The sequence below is a fragment of the Ovis aries genome, chromosome 18, assembly GCF_016772045.2.
Source record: "Ovis aries strain OAR_USU_Benz2616 breed Rambouillet chromosome 18, ARS-UI_Ramb_v3.0, whole genome shotgun sequence".
Lineage (NCBI taxonomy): Eukaryota > Metazoa > Chordata > Mammalia > Artiodactyla > Bovidae > Ovis > Ovis aries.
In genome coordinates, this window is record NC_056071.1 from 55163909 (window position 1) to 55186707 (window position 22799).

Sequence of the window (22799 nt, forward strand, 5' to 3'; positions counted from 1 at the left end):
GCGAGGCTGGAGAGGCAAAGGAGAAGAGGGAGGCTGTAGGATGAAGACCGAGACAGCCAGGACCCGCCCCAAACCCAGACATGAGCCAACTCTAGGCATGCCCTCTGCTGAGACTCAGTCATGGGAACAGAGGCTCTTCCCTCACTCCCAGAGATAAGGCAGCTCAGGTGTCTCTCTACAGGGACAGGACTTGGGATCTCTGCTACCAGGACCAGTAGCCGAGACTCTCCCCACCCCCACCACCCCTCCCGCCCCAGGAATTGAGTAGAGCCAAAAAGACTTCCCAAGAATATTTCACTACTATCAGTCAAAGCTGAGCATTGCCTTGGTATCAGGTTGACCCGGGTTCAAATCCTTGCTCGGCCCCTAACTAACTGTGACCTGCACCAGCAGAGCCTAAGTTGATCCATCTGTTGAGTGAGAATTATGACGTGTATGTTGCAGTGTTGTTAGATCAGAGATGACTAATCCTCACTGTACTAGCTGATCAGGATGCCTCCTGGATAAGATAGCATTTGAACAGAGGAGGAATGAGCCATGCAGATAGCCATGTGCATTCCTCCAGGCAAAGGGAGTAGCAGGTGCAAAGGCCCTGAGGTAGAAGCAAACCTGGCAGGTTGGCAGAATAGCAGGAGGGCCGGGGTGGCTGGAGCAGCCTGAATACAGGGAGCAGGCAAGGTAATGAGTGAGAGGGGTCACAGGGTTAGATCACAGAGGGGCTTGTGGGCCATGGGAAAGACTTTGGCTTCTTTTGTGCATGAAAGAAAGAAAGACAGTGAAGTCGTGTCCAACTCTTTGCAACCCCGTGGACTGTAGCCCACCAGGCTCCTCTGTCCATGGGATTCTCCAGGCAAGAATACTGGAGTGGGTTGCCATTTGCTTCTCCAGGGGATCTTCCTGACCCAGGGATCGAACCTGGGTCTCCCACATTGCAGGCAGGTGCTTTAACCTCTGAGACACCAGGGATTGGGGCAATTACAGGGTTCTGAGCACAGGAATATCATGATCAAACATAGCATAGCACGATTATGCTGGTTGCTCTGTTGCCGTTGCTGCTGTTAAGTCGCATCAGTCGTGTCCAACTCTGTGGACCCCACAGACGGCAGCCTACCAGGCTCCGCCGTCCCTGGTATTCTCCAGGCAAGAACGCTGGAGTGGGTTATCATTGCCTTCTCCGTTGCTATGTTGAGTAAAGGACTAAAAGAAGCCACGGCAAGAGGCTGTTGACATAAGTCAGGTAAGAGATGATGATGGCTCAGGTCCAGGTGGTAGCCAGGCAAATGATGAGAAATCAGGTTTTGGCTACACTGTATTTTTGAGACTAGAGGCAAATGGATCTGGTAACTGAAAAATACATATTAAGAATAACTCTACTGGGACTTCTTGGCAGTCCAGGGGTTAAGACTCCATGCTTCCACTGCAGGGGGCACAGGTTTGATTTGTGGTTGGAAAATAAAGATCCTAACCTTGTGGTACAGCCAAATAATAATAACAATAATTATATATATATATAATATTTTAAAAAGAGTAACTCTTTTTTAAATGTCAAGCATTTACTACATTTGACATTTTTTAAATGTCAAACATTTACTGGGCCCTCAGGCCCTCCAGGCACAGTTTCACAGTTTATAGAATGCACAACTCCCGTGTGAATAGGACCCTCTCAGATTGTTTACTAATAGGCAGCCCTATGAGAGTTAGATCTCTGCCAGGCCCCGTGGAAAGCATTAGGACACCACATATGGGTCCTGGAGGGCCCCTGTGCCCTTAGCATTGTGCCTTTCTGCTGAATGTACTGCACAGTCTCACCTGGCAGAACTGCGGGCCGAACCTGCCAGGGCTGTGAATATGTCCTTCCAGGGACCAGGGATGGGGAAGCCACGCTGTTGGGCAACAAGGCCTGGGGGCGGGATCCCTGCCGCTGGTCTCCCCACCCCACCCTCTGTCTCTTACTCGCCTATAGAAGCCATTGTGGAGTCTGCCTTGTACAAGTGTGTCCTGAAGCCCCTGAAGGAAGCCATCTACTCCTGCCTGCATGAGATCCACAGCAAGGACAGCTCACTGCAGCAGCTCAAGGATAACCAGATGGTTATCCTAGCCACCACTACCACCGACCTGGGCGTGACCACCAGCGTGCCAGAGGTGCCCGTCATGGAGAAGATCCTGCAGAAGTTCGCCAGCATGCACAAGGCCTACTCGCCCGAGAAGAAGATCTCCATCCTGCTTAAGACCTGTAAGCTCATCTACGACTCCATGGCCCTCGGCAACCCAGGTAGGTGGGCAGCCGGGAGGGGCCCTGGGCTGTGGGTTCTCTCTGGGTCCCTGTACCAATGATGCTATGTGTGGCTGTGACCCCTTCCCCTCAAGAACTCCAGAGCCATTGAGAGGCACGGGAGAAGCCGTCCCAGATTCAGAGATCTGTTAGGGTGGGAGTAGTGGAACTCCTGGGCACCTCTTGTGCTCCCTGGGAGCTGGGAGGAGTGCCGTGATTGGCAGCCACGCTGGAAGCAGGCAAGGAGTCCAGCCCACACTGTGCCTCTGTATAAATCAGGCAAAGGCACTATCTTTGTTTCCTAGGGCTGCCGTGACAGAGTTCCACAGACTAGGGACTTAAACGACAGAAATGTGTTGGCCCACAGTTCTGGCGACTGGCATTTTTGAGATCAAGATATCAGCAGGGCCCTACTCCCTCTAAAGGCTGTAGGGAAGGATGTGTTCCAAGCCTTTGCTCTAGCTTCTGGGAGTTCTTGGCTTGTGACAGCATCACTCCAGCCTTTGCGTGGTGTGCTGTCTGTGCGTGTATCTGTGTCCAAATTTCCCCTTTTTATAAAGATGTCAGTCATACTGGATTAGGGGCCCACCCTCCTCCAGGATGACCTCATCTTAACTAATTATATCTGCAAAGACCTAATGTCCAAATAAGGTCCCCTGCACTGAGGCCTAGGTCTGCAACAAACGGATTGTGAAAGAACGCAGTTCAGCCCTTAATGGCCACAGGAATCAGTTACAGAAGTCAGTTGGGCATTTACCCTGATCTGGTTGGGTGCACCTGAACTTGGTCGGGCTGGCTTGAGGGTCCATGTGAGGGGTCACTTGGAGGCTGGCTGGGCTAAGATGGTCCTGCTTAAGTTTGGGTGGTTGATTGGTTGTTGACTGGTCTGGAAAGGGGGTGACTGGGCCACATATTTCTAATTCTGCAGCAGGTTAGCCCAAGCGTGTGCCCAACGGTGGTAGTTGGGATCCAGGTGGGCAAGTGCAAAGTCTCTCGGTCTGGACTTGAACTAGCACAGTGCACAATGAACCATTTCACTGACTCACTGAGTCACAAGACCAGCCCAGATTTAAAGGGTGAGGAATTAGACTTCCCTTCATGCTGAGAAGAGCTGCAAAGGAACAAAGCAAGGGGTACAGATGTAGAGAAGGGAATCACTGGGATCATTTATAATCAGTTTACCACAGCGCTGCTCCCGGCAGACGAGGACAGGCATCACTGCACTGTGGCGCACACGTTAGTGAACAGAGTGTTGGCTGCATTTCATCCTCTGATTACCCCTTCAGCTTCATGTCCTTGTACAGTCAGCAACCTGTGTGACTGTACACGACAGCCATGGAAAGGGAGAATGGAAGGATTGTTACCTCTGTAGCCATACAGATGGGTTCAGATTCCTGATCTATCACTTACTACCCGTGTGACCTTGAATGATCTACTTAACTCCTTTATAGGACCCAGTTCCCTCATCTCTGGAAGCTGTTTTGCAAAGAGGTGAAACTCAGACCCCTAACATTTCAGAAGCCACACTTGGTCACTTGTAAATATTAGAAATAACATGTGTAAAATGCCAGCCGGCCATACATGGTGCCTAGCGGGCTTGCCCAATGGTGGCTGTTTGAAGGGAGGGTTATCCATCTGTCTTGCAGAAGGGCAAGCCAGTATGGCCACAGACCAACAGAAAGCGTGTGTGTGAGACTAGGGTATGGTGCAAGGTTATGTCAGAGCTCTGAGCCTCAGTTTCCCCCATGTTAAATGGGCCCAACCACAATCACTTTATGGGGCTGTTGTGGGAGTTAGATTAGCCTGCAGTTTACATGCAGCTCAGAGGCTGGCACTTGACAAGGACAGTTACCTCCCTCCATCTGAACGCATGTCATTCTTCCTGCCGTGCTGGGGCTTGGGGCAAAGTCAGAGCCAAGGGCTCTACAGACCCTGAGATGTTATCAAGGAGGCAGCTTTGGGCCTGAAAAGGGCAGCTGCATCCTCAGCGAGTCCCCCATTGGCTCACAAACCTTTAGCTTAAACACCCAGTTTATTGGCAGTGGCTTCAAACACCGTGAGTTTTGCTGACAGTGAATTTACTTACTGAAAACTTAGCAGTGAGCAGGGAATGGGGGAGAAAAAAGCTAAGTGTGAGGGAGAAGGACAGTTGCTAGAGAGACGCAGTCAGAGTTCAGCCTGAGAAGGACGGAGCAGAACAAGGATGCTGAGAGCTTCCTTGTCCTCAGCCCTTGCTGGCGGGGGTGGGGCTGGGGGTGCAGGGAGACGAGAATATCTCTGCTGATTGAGAAGCCAGCTCCAGGCAGAAATTCAGGGCGGGGTCATGGCTCCGTGTGAAGAGTCCCCACCGGAAACAGCTCCACCAGGAGCAGATGGCTTTCTGTTCGGGTAGCTGTCGCTGCCTGAGCACTGGCCACTGACCCAGTGGACTTTCCGTCTCCCCTGTGCCCTGAGCAGGGCTGGGCTGCCCACCTCGGGGCCTCAGCCTCTTCACCTGGGAGGATGCAGGTGAAGAGAAGAGCTGGGATGTGGGGGGCGGGGGGGCGGTTCATTCATGGACACGGGTTTGAACCCAGCTTCGGTGCTGTAGGCTTGGACTTGAATCTCATGGGGCCTCTGCTTGTCTGTAAAATGTAGATGATACGACCTGCCTCTCAGGTTGCCATGCAGGGCATTGGGAGAGGACCTGGAAACCACCCAGATGGCTCAGGCTCCAAGGAGGTACTAATCTTCGAGAGCCTCCATTTTCTCACTTAACAAGGGGGCTGGGAACACCTCTCTCGGGACTATGGTGAGGCTCAGATGCAACCAGATATGTATGTGAGCGTCCAGTGGATGAGAGGTTGCACGAATGGCTGCCTAGTCACCCGGTTCACCCAAAACGTGGAGGCTGAACCCACTCAGTGGTTTCCAAGCTGGGTTCCAGGAGGCACCCCAGGGGCCACTAAAGGGACATGAGGCTGGGCTTGACCCTGGGCAGCCCTGCTTGTCCCTGTTTTACACACAGGGTTCCATCTGGGATTCTGTTTGAAATAACCCGTTCTGCTGCTAGACTTTTTAGTTTTTTTAAAAGAAAATCTTTCATTTGGAAATAATTCCAGACTTCAAAAACTTCAAGAGCAGGAATAATACATTAAAAGAGAAACATCCGCATACCCTTTGTGGACTGCTAATATCTTAAACATCGTTTGCTTTGTCATTTTTGCTCTCTGTGCATATGTGATTTCTTCCTGAATCATGTGAGGGCAGGTTCACATACAGCTTGGCCCTTTACCCCAGGTACTTCTAAAAATAGGGGTATTCCCTCACATAACCACATTAAACTCGCCTGCTTCATAATTTTACATCAATACAGTGTTTTTCTCCACAGCACCTTCTGTACTCCGGGCAGTCAGTGATCTCACGGGGCTTTCTTTAGCTCTCCCTCCTCCAGCTCAGGATCCAGGGGGAGGGCAGGGATCGCATTTCGCTGTCTCCTTTAATCTGGAACTTCACAGCCTTTCTTTGTCTTCTGTGACATCGACATTTTTAAGGAATACAGGTTTCCCTCCCCACCCCCCACCTCACTGTTTCTTCGTCGTGAAAGTTCCTCATTTTGTGTTTGTCAGATGTTTCCTCATGATTAGACATTTTCAGCCAGATCTCTTAAATTCTCTGCTGACTTGGACCTTCCATGATCTTAGGACCAGGCCCTCTACCTCGGGCCTTCTGCTCACATCTACCCCAGCTCCCCACCCCCTACCCCACCCCGACTCCCCTCATCCCCATCCCCATTCAACCCAGAGGCTTCCAGCACCTTGCTACCCAGAGTATGGTCCACAGACCCACAGCGCCCCGTGGAAGCCCTGGGGGGCATCAGCGACCCCGTGGAGGGCACACCTCCAGCTTGGGTGCTGCTGGCCTTCACCACTGACCCGCTTTTAGCAGGAAAAAAGCCCTTCTCCCCATCACCCCACATCCCCTACACCACACCCTGCCCCAGCCCCTCGAGTCCAGGGAGGAAGCTCCACCCACCTGTCTTTCCCATTACATGATGCTGGCGATAGTAACTGGTACCCGCAAGGCATGGCTGCTGGCAATGTGCTGGGGTGTAGGGGAAAAGATGGAACTTGGAGACATGAGGCCTGGGATCATGGACCAGGCCTTCTTTTCCAGAAGGCTGCTGCTGCTGCTAAGTCGCTTCAGTCATGTCCAACTCTGTGACCCCATAGACACCAGCCCACCAGGCTCCCCCATCCTGGGATTCTCCAGGCAAGAACACTGGAGTGGGTTGCCATTTCCTTCTCCAGTGCATGAAAGTGAAAAGTGAAAGTGAAGTCGCTCAATCATGTCCAACTCTTAGCGATGCCGTGGACTGCAGCCTTCCAGGCTCCTCTGTCCATGGGATTTTCCAGGCAAGAATACTGGAGTGGGGTGCCATTGCCTTCTCCGTTCCAGAAGGCAGTTGCTGTTAATGCCGTGATACGGATGGGCCTGGATTCAAGGCTGGGATTTCCTCGCTCCAGAGCCTGTGCCTCCAGCACTGTACCAGGCAGATCCTGGGAACAGATCCCAGAACTCATAAATCCCGATCAAGTACTTCTTCCAATGAAGCTGGTTTAGGGCCCGTGTCAGGCAGAGTGGAGAGTTCACAGAGACAGATGGCTTTGGATCGACCTGGCCCTCCTTTCTGCAGCCAGGAGCAGACTGCATGGGGCCTAGTGAGAGCAGTTAGAACTTCTAGAATCATCCCTCCCATTACTTTGATAAACAAGTGGTCGCCACCTCTTCAGTATCTAAAACCATACATTCAGGGCTGACCTTGCTGTTGGGAGGAAATAGCTTCAAGTCCAAGAACTCCTCCACAAGAGGAGGGGGAAGGAAAGAGAAATGCAGTGTATGCAAATATGGGGACTCTTTCTAAAAGAATACAAAGAACCTTCTTCTAATATAGATACAGAGCAGGCAGCATCCCAGAGGGCAGTGAAGGCCAGCCCGCCACTTCTTCCTCTTCCTTCAGTAGTCTGGGTAGCTGGTTCAGGGAGACCCCAGGTATGTGGAACAAAAGGCCCGTGACATCTACCGAGGGTAGAGAGGACAGAGACGGAGGGCAGGCTGTGGGTTTTTAAAAATCTGTGTTTAAAAAGTCTAAACTGATTTCTAATGACAAACGTCACTAATCGTTTATTATAGAAAAAGATGATTAGTATTGTGATAGATTTCTATCTGGTCTCTGAAATAGATATAGACAGGTAGATAAATAGATAATTAGTTAAGGAAATACTTTCTGCTGTAACAAACCCTGCAATCTCTAACTCAATACAAATTTATTTCTCACACATGTAGGTCCAGTTGGATAGAGGAGAGGGGAGTGGGCTCCACGCCATATAGTCATCCAGGGATCCAGGCTGGGGGAGGCTTTCTAAGTCCCCTAGGCATTGACATGCAGGTAACAGAAGGGAGACACACAGACAGACAGAGAAGCTATGTGCCTGGTCTGGAAGCAAAGAACAACCTTGTTTTTCTGCCCCACAACAGAAATGGGATTCAGGACCTCTAAGATGTCATGTTCTGAGGATTGCATGCTAAGTCACTTCAGTCGTGTCTGACTCTCTCTGACCCTATGGACCACAGCCAGTCAGACTCCTCTGGCCGTGGGGTTCTCCAGGCAAGAATACTGGAGTGGGTTTCCATGCCCGCCTCCAGGGCATCTTCCCCACCCAGGAATCGAACCCATTGTCTCTTAAGGTCTCCTGCATTGGCAGGCGGGTTCTTTACCATTAGTGCCACTGAGGATTAGAAGCCACGTTACCCTCCTGTCTTGTATAATAACTATGTCTAACATTTCTCACAGTCCAGTAACCCAGCAGGTACCATGTTCATCACTTTCTGCCTTACTTGGGCTTCCCAGGTGGCTCAGTGGTAAAGAATCCACCTCCCAGTGCAGGAGATGCGGGTTCAGTCCTTGGGTAGGGAAGATCCCCTGGAGGAGGAAATGGCAACCCACTCCAGTATTCTTGGCTGGGAAATCCCATGGACAGAGGAGCCTGGAGCCTACAATCCATGGGGTTGCAAAGAGTCGGACAGGACTGAGTGACTAAATGACAACAATAACATTCTGTCCTATTACTGAAACATCACAACCACCCACATGAGGCACAGATGCTGTTGTTATCCCCATTTTATAGTCAAGGAAATTGAGACGCAGCGAGGTTGAGCTTGAGCTCACTTGAGGGTCACAAGTGAGCGGGTGAGTGCTGACCCTGGGACTTGGATCCAGCTCCTGTGCTAAACTGCCCGTTCCCCTGCCTCTCCAGGGCACCCTCAGGTCAGAGATGACCTCAGAGAGGCCACACCCAATTACAGTAGCCTCATAGGTTTTCCAGCCAGTCTGGGACTTTCGGCTTCGGGTCTCTGCACCCACAGCCTGCGTGGTTGACTGCCTTGTGGGCTGAGCTCCCTAAAGAGGAACTCAGGAGGCCAGAGCGATTTCCTCAAGGATGTGGTGTTGCTCAAAGCAGAACTGAGACGTAAGCAGCCTCTGCAGAAAGCACAAACAGCCTAACAGGGTCGCTTTGGGAAGCTCAGTGGGAGAGAGGCTGGCTTCTCGTCTCACGTCATCCACAGGCTATAGGGAACCTCCCTGCCAGGGGCTCCAGCTCTGTCATCTGTGCAGCTGGGAGTTCAGACTGGACTGGTGGTTTTCAAACTGGTCCCAGAGAACTCTCAAAGTGCTGGGGACATCTTGCAGGGGAGAGGAGAGAGGAAAGGAAATAGGAGGCCAGCCCTGCTGTCTGACTCTGATCAACCAGAGAAGCCAAGTTCTGTATAAAATACCCCTTAACCAAAGGTTTCTGCAGCAAAAGTAAGTTTAAAACCTCCTTTCTAGATGCTCTCTAGTTCTGCCATCCTGTGTTTTTATCAGATAAATTCATTCATTCAACAGTTCAACAAACACTTACTGACAATATGAATGTTAACAGGAAAACCCAGTGCCTGTTTTTAGGATGGTCACAATTCAAGTGGAAGACATGGCGCATTCAACAGGTGACAACCGTGCAGTGAGATAAATGATGTTCATTCGTTCATTTAGCAAATGTTATTTATTAAACATATACTGCTGTTGAGGGGGCCTCCCAGAGGGTGCAGTGGTAAAGGATCCCCCTATCAATGCTGGAGACACCAGAGACCCAGGTCCAGTCTCTGGGTCGGGAAGATCCCCTGGAGTAGGAAGTGGCAACCCACTCCAGTATTATTGCCTGGGAAATTAACATGGACAGAGGAGCCTGGCGGGCTACAGTCCCTGGGGTCGCAGAGAGTCGGACAAAACTGAGCGTGCGCGCGCGCACACACACACACACACACACACACACACACACACACTGTTGAGGCATTGGATATACATACTGAGCACAGTATGTCCCTGCCCTCATAAAGCTTTCATTCTAGTGGGAAGAAACAGATGATAAACAAGGAACCAGTGCTTCCTGTTTCCTTGGAAATATACCATCAGTACTGAAACAGGCTATCTCAATGAATGAAACAGGCTCAGGGGTCTGGGGAGTGTGAAGGAGTTTGCCGTTCTGGGTTGGGACATCTGGGGAGGCCTCTCCGAGTTAGTGTGTATTTGCTTTTCCATTTTTTGCAGTGACAGGGCCAGCAAACCCGTTATAAGGGCCCTGAACCTAATTGGTGGGGAGTGAGGGTCTTGGGTTAAAACCTCCTGGAGGAATGAAATGGCTTCAAGTGGGAATGGTGCTGGAGGGTTAGGGCCAAAGCAGGTCATAGTCATGAGCTGCCCCAGGATTGTTGCACAGCCAGTCACTTTCCATAAGAGCCCAATCAACACACTTCGAGGGGCAGTTATGATAAGGTGATGTATTCTTTCCTCTTGATCGGGGTCTGCAGGCCAACTCTGGCCCATCATCTGGCTTTATAGATAAATTGGTATTGAAGCAGCCACGTCCATTCATTTACGTAGCATCTCTGGCTGCTTTTTATACAATGGCTGAGTCGCATAGTTGGGACAGAGACCATGTGGTTGTTGTTCAGTTCAGTTGCTCAGTTGTGTCTGACTCTGCAACCCTGTGGACTGCAGCACACCAGGCTTCCTTGTCCTTCACTATCTCCTGGTGAAGCATATCCCCTTTGCTCAAATTCATGCCCATTGTGTCGGTGTTGCTATCTAACCATCTCCTTCTCTGCCGCCATGTGGCCCACTAAAACAGCAGAACTAAGATATCTCCTATCCAGCCCTGTGCAGGGCTTCCCAGGTGCCACCGGTGGTAAAGAACCTGCCCACCGATGCAAGAGATGTAAGAGACGCAGGTTTAATCCCTGGGCGGGGAACACCCCCTGGAGAAGGAAATGGCAACCCGCTCCAGCATTCTTGCCTGGAGAATCCCATGGGCAGAGGAGCCTGGCCGGCTACAGTCCAGAGGGTCACAGAGAGTTGGACACTACTGAAGCAACTTAGCATGCACAGCCCTTTAGAGAAAAAAATTTGCCAACCCCTCTTTCAGAAAATGCTTCCTAGAAGACAAAACTTTGTCTTTAATCCAGCCACTCATTTGATGTCATCGGGGCTCTGAGTCACAGACTGAGTTTTGTTATTATTAATATCTCTGGTTTGCAGATAAGAAAAGTGAGGCTCAGAGGGCATGACCCCAGAAAGCACAGCTGGTTAAGTGGCTGAGACAGGGGCCTTCTAGTCCTCACGGTTTGTGTGACCCAGGTGTGCGGCTTCAACATGTTTTTATCAGAGCTCTTCTCCAAAGTCTCCTGGCTGATGAAAACATGCATAAGAAAAAAAAAAGAGAAAACATGCATAAGACCCCCAGCCAGCTCTTCAAAATGTAATCGGCACCCCGCAACATCTACAGATGGAAAAGAGATGTGACTTTGGCAAAAAAGAAAGCCAGAATCAGCAGGAAATGCAGGCTGCAGCCCAGCGGCCCTTTCAGAGGCACAGCTTGATGGACTGATCTATGATCCACGCGAGACAGATGTTCTCATCACAGGCCAGTTGTTTTACAACCGTGCCCCCAGCATCTCAGTCCTATCGCTTGAGGCCCCGCTGTGTGCAGGGCAGAGCCCCGAGCCCTAAGCCTTGGGCTCCAGGCTTTTAGGAAGGAGAATGCAGCACTAACTATCTCCAGGATATTGGCTGGGAGCCAGTGCCTTTAAATGATGCTTAAAAGTTGTGTTTGGCCACAAGGAGCTCTCAGGTCAGGGAGCCTGTGTGGTTATTTCTCACCACATCAGGGAAGAGTGACCCAGATTCTACTGACCAACCATGGCACTTGGAGCAAATTTCTGTATCCCTGAGCCTCAGTTTCCTAATAATGAGATTGGACTTGATGAATCCAAAGCCATTGGTGTGCTAAGTCGGTGATGGTACAAACCATCTCACGGAAGCTAGTCATCTGTGTCTCTTCCCTGCTCCACGTTCATGTCGGTAGCTTGAAGTTGGCCACTGGGGAAATATTTACGCCATGATAATTGGCAGATCCTGCAAAGCAGAGCTTTTTCCTTCGGAGAACCCCTTGTTAACCATTCCCAGCATACCACTGTCTAAGGCCCATAATAATGGATCCTGGTAACCTCGACCATGACCCCAGCTGTGGGAGAACAGAGTAGGGCCTGGTGGGAGGGCACGTGGGGCCAGCGCACAGTCGGTGTCCTAGATTCCAAGCCCTGTGCTGGAGACTGGAAGGGCCTTGATGGGGCAGAGGTTCAGAGAGATTAAGTAATCTGCCTAAGCTCACACAGCCTCCATCCCTGCCTTCAGGGAGCTCACAGTTCACAAGAAGGGCAGGCTCTGAAACAGTCAAGGGTCTGGGCACTAGAGCAGGAACCATCTATTGAGGATATGGGAGGACAAGAAGTTAGTAAGGGAAAGGAAGGGAGTGCGGCCCAGGCAGAAGGAACCGTGTGTCAAGGCGCAGGATAGTGAAAGCGCCCGTAGCATTCAGCTGCGATTCAGCACAGTGGGGTGTTCTTCAGAGTGTGGTAGGGGGTGGCAGAATGTCATCCTGAGCTCCCCCCTGGTGTGGAAAGGACTCCTGGAGTCTGTGCAGAGGCCCGTCTGAGTCGGTGCCAGGCTTGGGCTCTGAGATCTGGCTGGGAGCTCAGCATTCATTCATTCACACTTACCCAGCACATCTCCTGCACACACCCTGCCTCTCGTTGCTCTGTGCATTGGAGAGACAGAGAGGAAGTTGCTCATGGATAGCTGGAGGGACAGACAGATATGAGGTCTAAAGAGTCCCCTGCAGTGGAGTGGCTGAACACAAAATCACAGGAACCAAGGAGATGGGCCCCAGAGCCCTTCCTGAGGGTCAGCCGAGATTCTCAAGAAGAGCATGGAAACACGGAGAAAAGGGCAAAGCCTGGGGCCGCAGTCTGGAGGGTTCCTTCCCCTTCTCTCTTAAGTCCTCAGACCTTGGGCCAGAGCTGGACAGTCCTAGCTGAATGTTGCTGACCCCTCAAGCAGGTTTTCTCTCCTCGGCACTGTAGACCTTTGGGGACTAAGTAATTCCTTCCTATGGAGGGCTGTTCTGTGCACCGTAGGGTTTTTAGCAGCATCCCTGACCTGTATGCCAGTAGCAAAAACAACGCCAGACATTGCCAAGTGGCCCCAAAGAGCAGAATCTCCCTGGCTGAGAACCACTGCTCAAAAGCAAATAAGCTTTCTTGACTATTGGGTTTGGCGAGTTATCATTGGGCTGGCCAATAAGTTCGTTCAGGTGTTTCCATACCATCTTGTGGCCAAGCCAATAATACAATACCAAGAAAAAACAAAATGATATTCTTGGAAGCAGAGTAAAATTTTGGTCAGCATGAGTTATAGGTGAATTCCAAAGGGCACAGGACTGTTTCACATCCCTGTTGCCAGACACACCTTGTTCCCTAATTCATAAATCAAACAGGAAAAGAATCTCCCATGTTCCAAGCATTCTAATAATTAAATTGTCAACATGGAAGACAAGTCCTGGCACGAAGTACTGTGTCCCCTGGAACTCTTCAATTGTGTCTCAGGCTCAGAAAGGTTATGAAAGACTTTCTCCAAAACTGTCTGATCCTGCGTGCAGAGACACGGGAAAGTTGAAAGAAGGGATCAGAGAGCCTCCGAGCACAGAGCTGGAAAAAGAGGAACAGTGTTCTTCCTTAGTGGGCATTTCCGTGGAGGCGGTGTCCGGGCAGTCCGCTGTAATTCATTTCATAGAATTCTCACCAAAACCTCATAGGATGTCATGCTGTCTGTGTCAGTTCACATTTGGCCAGAAATGCAGGCTCAGAGAGGTAGAGCAGTTAGGTCAAGGTCACACAGCTGGTAGGGAGTGAGATTCATGCCCTGAGTCTGACTCTGCTTTTCAGTGCTGGGTGTTACCAGCTCCACCAACCACTTCATTTTACGGGTGGAAAAACTGAGGCCACCTCAGAAAGCAGAACAGAGGTGCCAAGAATAGCTCACTTTTCCACTGCACCCTGTGGGTACTGAAGCACTTTCGTATTCTTTCTCATTTCAGTCTCTCAAAAGCCATGACAGGCCCTCAGGGCATCTGTTAGGTCCACCTCCACCTTGCTGCTTCCCCAAGGCATTCCAGGAGCTCTGAGCCCAGGAACACTTTCCACAAAGTGTGTGTGTGTGTGTGTGTGTGTGTGTGTGTGTGTGTGTGGCTCCGAGAAAGCACCTTTCAAGGCTACCACACGCTGACCATTCAGTTGTGTCCGACTCTTTGCGACCCCATGGACGATAGCCCTCCAGACTCCTCTGTCCATGGGATTTCCCAGGCAATAATACTGGAGTGGGTAGCCATTCCCCTCTCCACGGGATCTTCCTGACCCAGGGATCAAACCTGGGTCTTCCGCATCGCAGGCAGATTCTTTACCACCTGAGCAACCAGGGAAGCGCCGCTCCCCTGCCCCTGGCCCACCCCACACAAAGCAGTAGTGATGGATTATTCCTTTCAGAGGTATTTATGTTTTAGAAGAAACCCTCAGGAAAGGGTACTGCTTAACCCAAAAGAGGGGCTTCCCACTGAGGTGGCTAAGCAGTACAAGGATCCACCTGCCAATGCAGGAACTGCCAGAGAGGCTCAGGTTCGATCCCTGAGTCAGGATGATTCGTTGGAGAAGGAAATGGCAACCCACTCCAGTATTCTTGCCTGGAAAATCCCTTGGACAGAGGAGCCTGGAGGGCTACAGTCCATGGGGTTGCAAAGAGTCGGACAGGACTGAGTGACTAAAAGACGACAGTAACAACATTCTGTCTTACTACTGAAACATCACAGCCACCCACATGAGGCACGGATGCTGTTGTTATCCCCATTTTATAGTCAAGGAAATTGAGGCACAGCGAGGGTGAGCTTGAGCTCACTTGAGGGTCACAAGTGAGTAAACCAGTGAGTGCTGACCCTGGGACTTGGATCCAGGTCCTATGCTAAACTGCCAGAGAGGCTCAGGTTCAATCCCTGCGTCAGGATGATTGCTTGGAGGAGGAAATGGCAACCCATTCCAGTATTCTTGCCTGGAAAATCCCTTGGACAGAAGAGCCTGGCAGGCTACTGTCCATGAAAGAGTCGGACATGACTGACCACATAGCCCCAAAGAATGCAGGTTGGAGGGGGAGCTTCAGGCCTTGTGGCATCTGGTCGAGGGAGGGCTTCGCTTTTGCAGGTGGATGGGGAGATGTGTGCTCACAGAGGCAGGGAGCCTTCCCAGAAGACATCCACCTGAGACAGACAGCTGCTCCTGGGTGGGTCCCTGAAGTGTGATGTGAACTTGACTGAGGATGGCAGAGGGGAAGAGCTGGCCAAGGGGAAGGGGCTGGTCTTGCCTACCCAGCGGAGGGCACTTTCTCGGGGCTGGTCTTGCCCACCCGGTGGAGGGCACCTTTCTCGGTTCCCTCTTCCAAAACCCAGACTGTGTCTCAGGCCTTCTGACTAGGCTGATCCTAGGCTCACCCTGTGTCAAGAGTCAGGAGAAAACAGGAAGGTTCCTCTTCTGGAGTGACCACCACCCACCCACCCAGCAAACCACTGATCCTTGCCCTGGGCAGGGAGCGGCTCCCAAGGAGAGCCTCGCACTCACCACCTTCCACCTGCTTCCTCTCCCAGGGAAGCCCTACGGGGCAGACGACTTCCTGCCGGTGCTCATGTACGTCCTGGCCCGCAGCAACCTCACAGAGATGCTTCTCAACGTGGAATACATGATGGAGCTCATGGATCCCGCCCTGCAGCTGGGGGAGGGTGAGTCACTGTGCCAGACCCATCTCCGGACTCCCGGGGCTGATCGCCCACCCCTGACCCAGCCACATCGGGCTCGCTGGGCAGCTCAACCCAAACCTCCTGGATACCAGATTCCTGGGGCACGACACGATACCTGACACATTCCCTGTCCCAGGGCAGCTCACAGACTAGCAGGGGAGCTGGGCCAGTAAAGAGACCTTCTCATCGAGGCTTGTCAAGGGAGGCCCTGAGGGTACCAGAGCATGGTACTTAGTCTGTGCAATCAGAGAAGGCTTCCTGGAGGAGGTGATGTCTGAGCTGAGCACTGAAGGATAAACAGGGACCAGTCAGATAAAGAAAGACAAAAGGCCGTCTTCCCAGAGGGAACAGCTTTTGCTGGCAGTATAAACGATAAGGGAATGATGGTCAAGTTCTTAGACAGGGCTGGTCCTGGGGACGCTCAGGCTTTCGCTCATCCAGTGCTGGCAGGAATAGTGATGCTGTGGGCAGGAGGCCACGCACTCTCCTGGAGGCGAGGATGGGAGCGTAATTTGTCTCACCCTCACTTTCCCTTCCTTCTCCTCCTTCCCACCACTTCCTTCCACCCACTTAGCCTCGGCCACCCCTCCACCAAGAATCCCTGAGGGGCACCAGCCCAGATAGCAGCTCTGAAGGAGCCCCGAGCCGCCCTCTGAGACATCACCCCCAAAGGATGGAGAGAGATTCTCAGGCCCCCCGTGGCCCCTTTGGGCTTTGTGGTTCTTGAGATAAGCTGGCCCTCTTTGCATCTGTTTGCCTTTTTAGCTTGTGTTGGTCTCTGGGGTGACAGTATGACGTGTCTAGTCCTCTGAGTTCTTGGCAGCTCAGGGGAGCGTGTAAAGCCACGGAGGATTGGCCCAGCCCCGTGGACTGTTGTGGGAGTTTTAAAGACAGTGTCAGGGAAAGCCCTTTACGGAGTGGAAGGATGGGGCGAGGCTGTGGGGCTCTGCACTGGGTCTGAGCCCCGGCCGGCCAGTTCCCTGGCAGTGGTCAGCCATCCCCTGGCCACGTTGACCCCTGCTCCATCCATAGCCTCAATCTTTGCTGCCAGGCAGGGCTCCATGCCAGGCATGGTGGCACACAGTGGGGACAGGCCAGACACATCCTTGACCCAACTACCCTCTACTTACGGACATGAACCACCCCCACCTCAATCGTGCCATAACCTAGGATACCTTCCTCTTCCCGAAACCCACAAGGGGTTCGGGTGGGAAAGCTGAAATCACTCTGGGCAATTACAGGACTGATGGGAGACCCAGGCAGTGCTGGGCACCTGGCTGGAGCCAGCTCAAAATTCAAACTCTCCCAGAAGCACCCTCATAGATTCCTTTACCCACATCCCCTCTGCACACTGGCTGACAGCTGGCCATGCTGAGCTAATAATATCTTAAGAGACGCAATGGGCTTTTTCCATCAGTAGCACACTCTCCCTAAAGAGAACTGCTAAGCTGCTAAGTCACTTCAGTCATGTCCGACTCTGTGCGACCCCATAGACGCCAGCCCACCAGGCTCCCCCGTCCCTGGGATTCTCCAGGCAAGAACACTGGAGTGGGTTGCCATTTCCTTCTCCAATGCATGAAAGTGAAAAGTGAAAGTGAAGTCGCTCAGTCGTGTCCAACTCTTAGCGACCCCATGGACTGCAGCCTACCAGGCTCCTCTGCCCATGGGATTTTCCAGGCAAGAGTACTGGAGTGGGGTGCCATTGCCTTCTCCCGGCCAGCTCCAAAACTCACGTGCAGAGTCACCTGCCACCTAGTGGTCATGATGGGAACTGCAGAGGACCCCCAAGTCCAAGATTAGTGGTCTAGGAGAGCCAGGAGGCTGTGGAAAAGCAGGTCGTGAGCAAGCAGGAGTGTGCTGGCAGGACTAGAGTTCCTCCCTTTGCCCAAGAAGGTGGGGAACCTCTGGAGCACCTCCCTGAGGTCACGTAACCACCATGTGTTACTGAGCACTGCACTTTACGTGTGTTCATCTCTTTTCACTACATTTGATGGGATTTGTGGATGAGGAAATGGAAGCACAGAGGACACTAATTCACCTGAAACACAGGGCTGCCTGCTGAAGGCTGAGACCCGGACCCTGCTCTGTGTCCAAATCTGAGCATTCCCAGTCAGTGCACTGCAGTCCGTTCCCCACTTAGCAGCCAGGGGGATGTGATCACCATGGGAAGCACGACCGTGGGGAATGCCAGCTAGAGGACTGGGACTCTCGGCCAGCAAGGGCTGGAAGCAGCAGGCAAGTCTTCCTGGAACACACGGGCTTTGAGCTGAGCTGGAATAGGAGACCCATGGGAGGTCTACTGGCCCTTCTCTGATAAGGGACGCTAAGCCAAGCTCCGTGCTGGCCTTGATATTGTTTTTGATGTTGTTTAGTTGCTAAGTTGTGTCCGACTCTTTGTGACCCCCTGGACTGTAGCCCTCCAGGCTCCTCTGCCCATGGGATTTCCCAGGCAAGAATACTAGAGTGGGTTGCCATTTCTTTCTCCAGAGACTCTTCCCCACCCAGGGATCGAACCCACATCTCCTGCATTGGCAGGCTGATGCTTTACTGCTGAGCCACCACGGAAGCCCTGGCGTTGACATGCCTGTTTCAAAACCTGTCTCCTTCCTGCCCTGCCATGAAAGGGCGAGTGATCCTGTGGCCACAAACCCCTTTATCTCATCCCCTACTCACCCCAGGCAGGCTATGAACTTTTCACATATTGGCTGTGGAATTTGTAGCAATATGTAGGCAGCTTCATCCAGTGTAGCAGTTAGGAATGCTTTGGGCTACAAATAACTCATTACATAACTAATAATGGTTTAAATCAGAGTAAGGGACTGGTTTGTCTCTTGCATCAAGAAGTCCTGAGGTTGGTTTTGTTTCTATTTTGTAACTGCCTTATTGAAAAGCAAGACCCCTTCCATTCCCGGCCTCCTCATATTGTAGGTGTTTCCTGCCAAATTGGAGGGATTATTTGTATTCTAATTTTGTAATCTGTGACTTTGTATTGTTGAAGGTTTCTCAATTCTGTGGGGTCTCCTTAGAATGTATGTGACTTTTCATGTTGCGTTATCACACAGATGAGACAGCCCAAATTTCACTAACACAGCTCTTAATAAATGATCTGAATGAGAAAAAGAAGTCCTGAGGTAAGCAGCTGATAATGATGGCACTTTTTATCCCTGCCATCAAGAAATTGTAGACCCAACTCTATCCATTGTTCTTTAGGATGTGAGCCTTTGTCTTTGTGCCTATCACCTCTGATCACAAAACAGCTGCTGTGCCTCCGGGCTCACCTCTGTGTTCCAGACAGGAGGAAGGGAGACAAACCAAAACCTGACAAGATGTACCAACTCAGTTTGTCCCTTACTAAAGGCTTTCCTGGAAGCCCCACCCAGGGACTTCCGCTTATATCTGTGTAGCAGACAGAATGGGGTCTCCTGTCCTGTACCTCAAACTGAAAGAGATTCTGGGAAGTGAGCATTTTCAGTTGTGTTACTTACCCGAAACAAGTAGAGTTCAATTAATTAGGAAGAAAAAGAAGATGGGATTTGGGTGGCTCACTGGCAGATGACTCTCATGTCAAAAACCACTGCTTTGCTCTGTGATGACCTAGAGGGGTAGGATTAGGTAGGGGCTGGAAGAGAGGCTCAAGAGGGAAGGGATGTATGTATACATATAGTTGAAACATCTTGTTGTACAGCAGAAATTTAACACAACATTGTACAGCAAGTATACTCCAACTTAAAAATTAATTTTAAAAAAATTTTTAACTAAAAATAAATAAATCATTGCCCTGGTACCCAAAGCGCTAAGGAGAGGCCTGGGGAGTGGGAGGGAAGCCCAGGAAGCTCAGCAAGACCTTGGCCAAGTCACCCCACCCCCTCTAGACTGAGGGGCACTACAAGGCCTGTGCTCCTCACACATTTTAACCAAAGCCTCCAACAAGCCAAAGAAAGTAAATTTATAAGTATATGTGCAAATGATTATCTTTAATCATAAAACTTCATGTAAATTTTTCAGTCTGAAGGTGGCACTACTGGTAAAGAAACTGCCTGCCAATGCAGGAGACATAAGAGACGCAGGTTCAATCCTTGGGTCTGGCAGATCCCCTGGAGGAGGGAATAGCTACCTACTCCATTATTCTTGCCTGGAGAATTCTATGGACAGAGGAGCCTGGCAGCCTACGGTCCATAGGGTCACAGAGTCGGACACAACTGAAGCAGCTTAGCACACATGCACAACATATTTCAAAAATTAAATTACCTTAGGAAACATTAGGCATTAGGAATATGTATGAATTAAGATAAAAAGAAATGGAGAAATGAAGGATGCAAATTTTTAACTTTCTTTAAATTATTAAAAGTTGTGTGTAATCATATAAACATAATTAACATTTTCTCCACATATTTTTAAGTTTTTTTTTTAATAAAATGTATATGACACCTACAGAGAGAGGTCTCCTGCCCACCCATGAGTCCAAGGCACTGCTTTCTCCACCCTAAAGACATGCGTAGCTGTTAGTTTCTTGAGTATCTTTACATTTTAAAACTAAAAACTCACTTTAAAGCATCAGTTTAAAAATAAGCAAGAGTTGCGTCCTAAAGGGGAGCCAATGACAAGCTTTGAGCCGAGCCGTGCAGCTCAGGGCTGGACTCGAGGAATCTTTTGATTCTGCGGTGGGCGTGGCTCTGAAGCTCAGCAAGTGACCAACCACCTGGCCGCACATGCCTCGGGCCGGCGGCGGTGGGTGGGGCTTACAGAGGTGGGCGGGGCGGACCAAGCCGGGACCAGCTCCCTCGGGTTGCGAGTGGGTGGAGACGTGGTCCAGGCTCCGCCTCCACACCCTTGCCTCCTGCAGGTTCCTACTATCTGACCACCACCTACGGGGCCCTGGAGCACATCAAGAACTATGACAAGATCACGGTGACCCGGCAGCTGAGCGTGGAGGTGCAGGACTCGATCCACCGCTGGGAGCGCCGGCGCACGCTCAACAAGGCTCGGGCCTCCCGCTCCTCCGTGCAGGTGCGACCTGGGACCGAGAGGGTGGGAGGGGACCAGGGGACCTTGCTCCCAGACCACCCCTGCTGCCTGCCAGTTCAGGAGCAATGGCACTGAGCCCCCAGCCTGCCAGTGTGTGCCGGCTTAGGGGCTGGGGTTGAGAAGTTGAGGGCTGGAGAAAAGTATCAGCGAGCATCCGCGTTTCAGTTGGGCCCACAAGATAGGAAGAAGGAGACCTTCACCCAGCATTCCTCAGCGACTGTGATGTCTGAGCGGGCTGTTAGGGCTGGAGATGGGAACAGTGGTTTGTCCCAGTTAAAAAGCCCAGGAGCTGATCTTCAGCCTTGCCACTTGGTGCCCAGACAAATGCAGCAGCTGCCAAGGGTCCCCTGCCCCTAACCTGCTCACAGCCTGCCCATCTCCAACCCACTCACCCATCCTTCCCCACTTCTGTCTGTACAGACTCAGTGTTGAAAAGTCACTGGTGGCCAGACTCCTGCCCCCACCCATCCCATTATCCCACACCTCCGAGGCTGCATCAGATCAGTTCATTTCAGTTCAGTCAATCAGTCGTGCCCGACTCTTTTCGACCCCATGGACTGCAGCACGTCACGCTTCCCTGTCCATCACCAACTCCTGGAGCCTACTCAAGCTCATGCATCAGAACAGCTATGAACACCCTGAGCTCAACTCCCTAGGGCTTAGCCTCAGCCCATGCTGGTCCATCTCCCCTTCCTCACCAGCTGCCATGCCCAGCCTCAGTGTCTCCAATAGCCCCTCCTCTGAAAAGCCTTCCCTGACACCCCCCGCCTGCCCCACCCCCCATTCCCTATGGCATGGGTTAGAAGTGCTTCCTGCTGCTGCTGCTTCTATTGTAGCGCATATACCCCGTACTGTAACCAACAATGTATAAAGCTGTAACCCTGAGAGAGCAGGCCCTATTGCTCACATGTCTCAAGGCCTGGGCCAGAGTGGGACTGGGGAGTGTGCACAATGGCAGGAGTTAGGACAGTGAATCAAGCTGCAGTCCAGAGCTGTGACTAGGTCTCCAGACTCACGTCCCTGGCACCCAGAGCACACTGGACCTGAATCCCATGCCTGGCTGCTTTCCACATGGCCTTTCTGTAACTGGGAGAGCCCAGGCCTGGGAGGCAAGAGGCTCACAGTATGGACCCAGCTCTGTACTAGCTTGCTGTGTGACCCTAAGCCGTGTCTAACTCTCTCTGGGATGCTGTTTTCCTGTCAGCACAGGGGGACTCTGGCCCATTTGAGTTCTGCCTCCCCAGTACATGTTCTAACATCAGTCAAGCTGATGTCCCTCCTCCTCTAATCAGTGGTGTCCTGATAATGTTTAGTAACTGGTTCTCTGGGGAGAAAGAAAAAAAAAAGGCTCTGATCTTTGCCTCTGTCAATTTCCATGGTATTAGTATAAATACTGCCACCGTGGCTGATTCCAAGCTACTAACTTGGCATCATGGAACTTGGAGTTGGAAAGAGATGTACACAGTTGGCTTTCTCAAGCTGGTATGAGCCAGCGGAAGTTGGCGAGTGCAGCTGCAGCACCCCAGCATTCCCTCCTGCCTTCTGGGACAGCTGCCCCTCCACCAACTCTTGGAATGTGAGCGCTCTTGGTCCAAGGGTGACCCTCGCATTCTTTCCTTCTTGCTTCTACCTCATGGATTCCCAATGCTGAGCATCATCAGTGCGTCCCACTAAGGAGGCAGAGCTCAGGCAGAGGCTTGGGATGAGACTTATCAGCACTGTTTCTGGGGTCTGAGGAGGGCACCGCTGTCTGCCCCCTTCCCAGTGTCTCCTCTGCACCACACACAGTAAATCCCTACCCTCCGGAGGGAAAGCCCAGAGCCTGAAAGTCATCGGATGTCAAGGGCTCTGGGGAGGCCTGCTGGTGGCTGAGGAGAGCACAGGCAGTCACCGAGACCTAGGGAAGTGGGCTGGGCTTTCCCCTCCCAGGAAGAAAAAAAAGAAGTGATCCCAGGGACTCTTGGCACAGAGCCTGGCACTACTCTGTAGTCACTAATTATCTCCATTCTGAACTAGGCGGCCTCAGGAGACCGCTGTGCTGTCACCGTCCTTCCACAAGGGGGCAGCCCCGCGCACACACTTCCTGCCCGCCCTCTGGGCCCTTAGCGGAAAGGGGACTCTAACAGGCTCTGAGCCAGTTTTCTGTGATCCACCTCCAGGCACAGAGAAAGGACTGGTTTTATCCCCACTTTGCAGTAGTGGAAATGGAGACTCAGAGAGGTCGTCACACAGTGAGTGGGAGCAGATTCAAA

The 22799-nt window shown here is 51.6% G+C and overlaps 1 protein-coding gene across 1 annotated transcript in view; it reads left to right on the plus strand.

Annotated features, from left to right (window-relative positions):
• RIN3 (Ras and Rab interactor 3) overlaps positions 1-22799 on the plus strand; it is a 132906-nt gene that overhangs the window by 108257 nt on the left and 1850 nt on the right. Inside the window, exons 7-9 of the mRNA XM_027957334.3 lie at positions 1964-2272; positions 15373-15504; positions 20366-20529. Coding sequence (XP_027813135.1) covers positions 1964-2272; positions 15373-15504; positions 20366-20529 — 605 coding nt within the window. The remainder of the gene's footprint in view (positions 1-1963; positions 2273-15372; positions 15505-20365; positions 20530-22799) is intronic.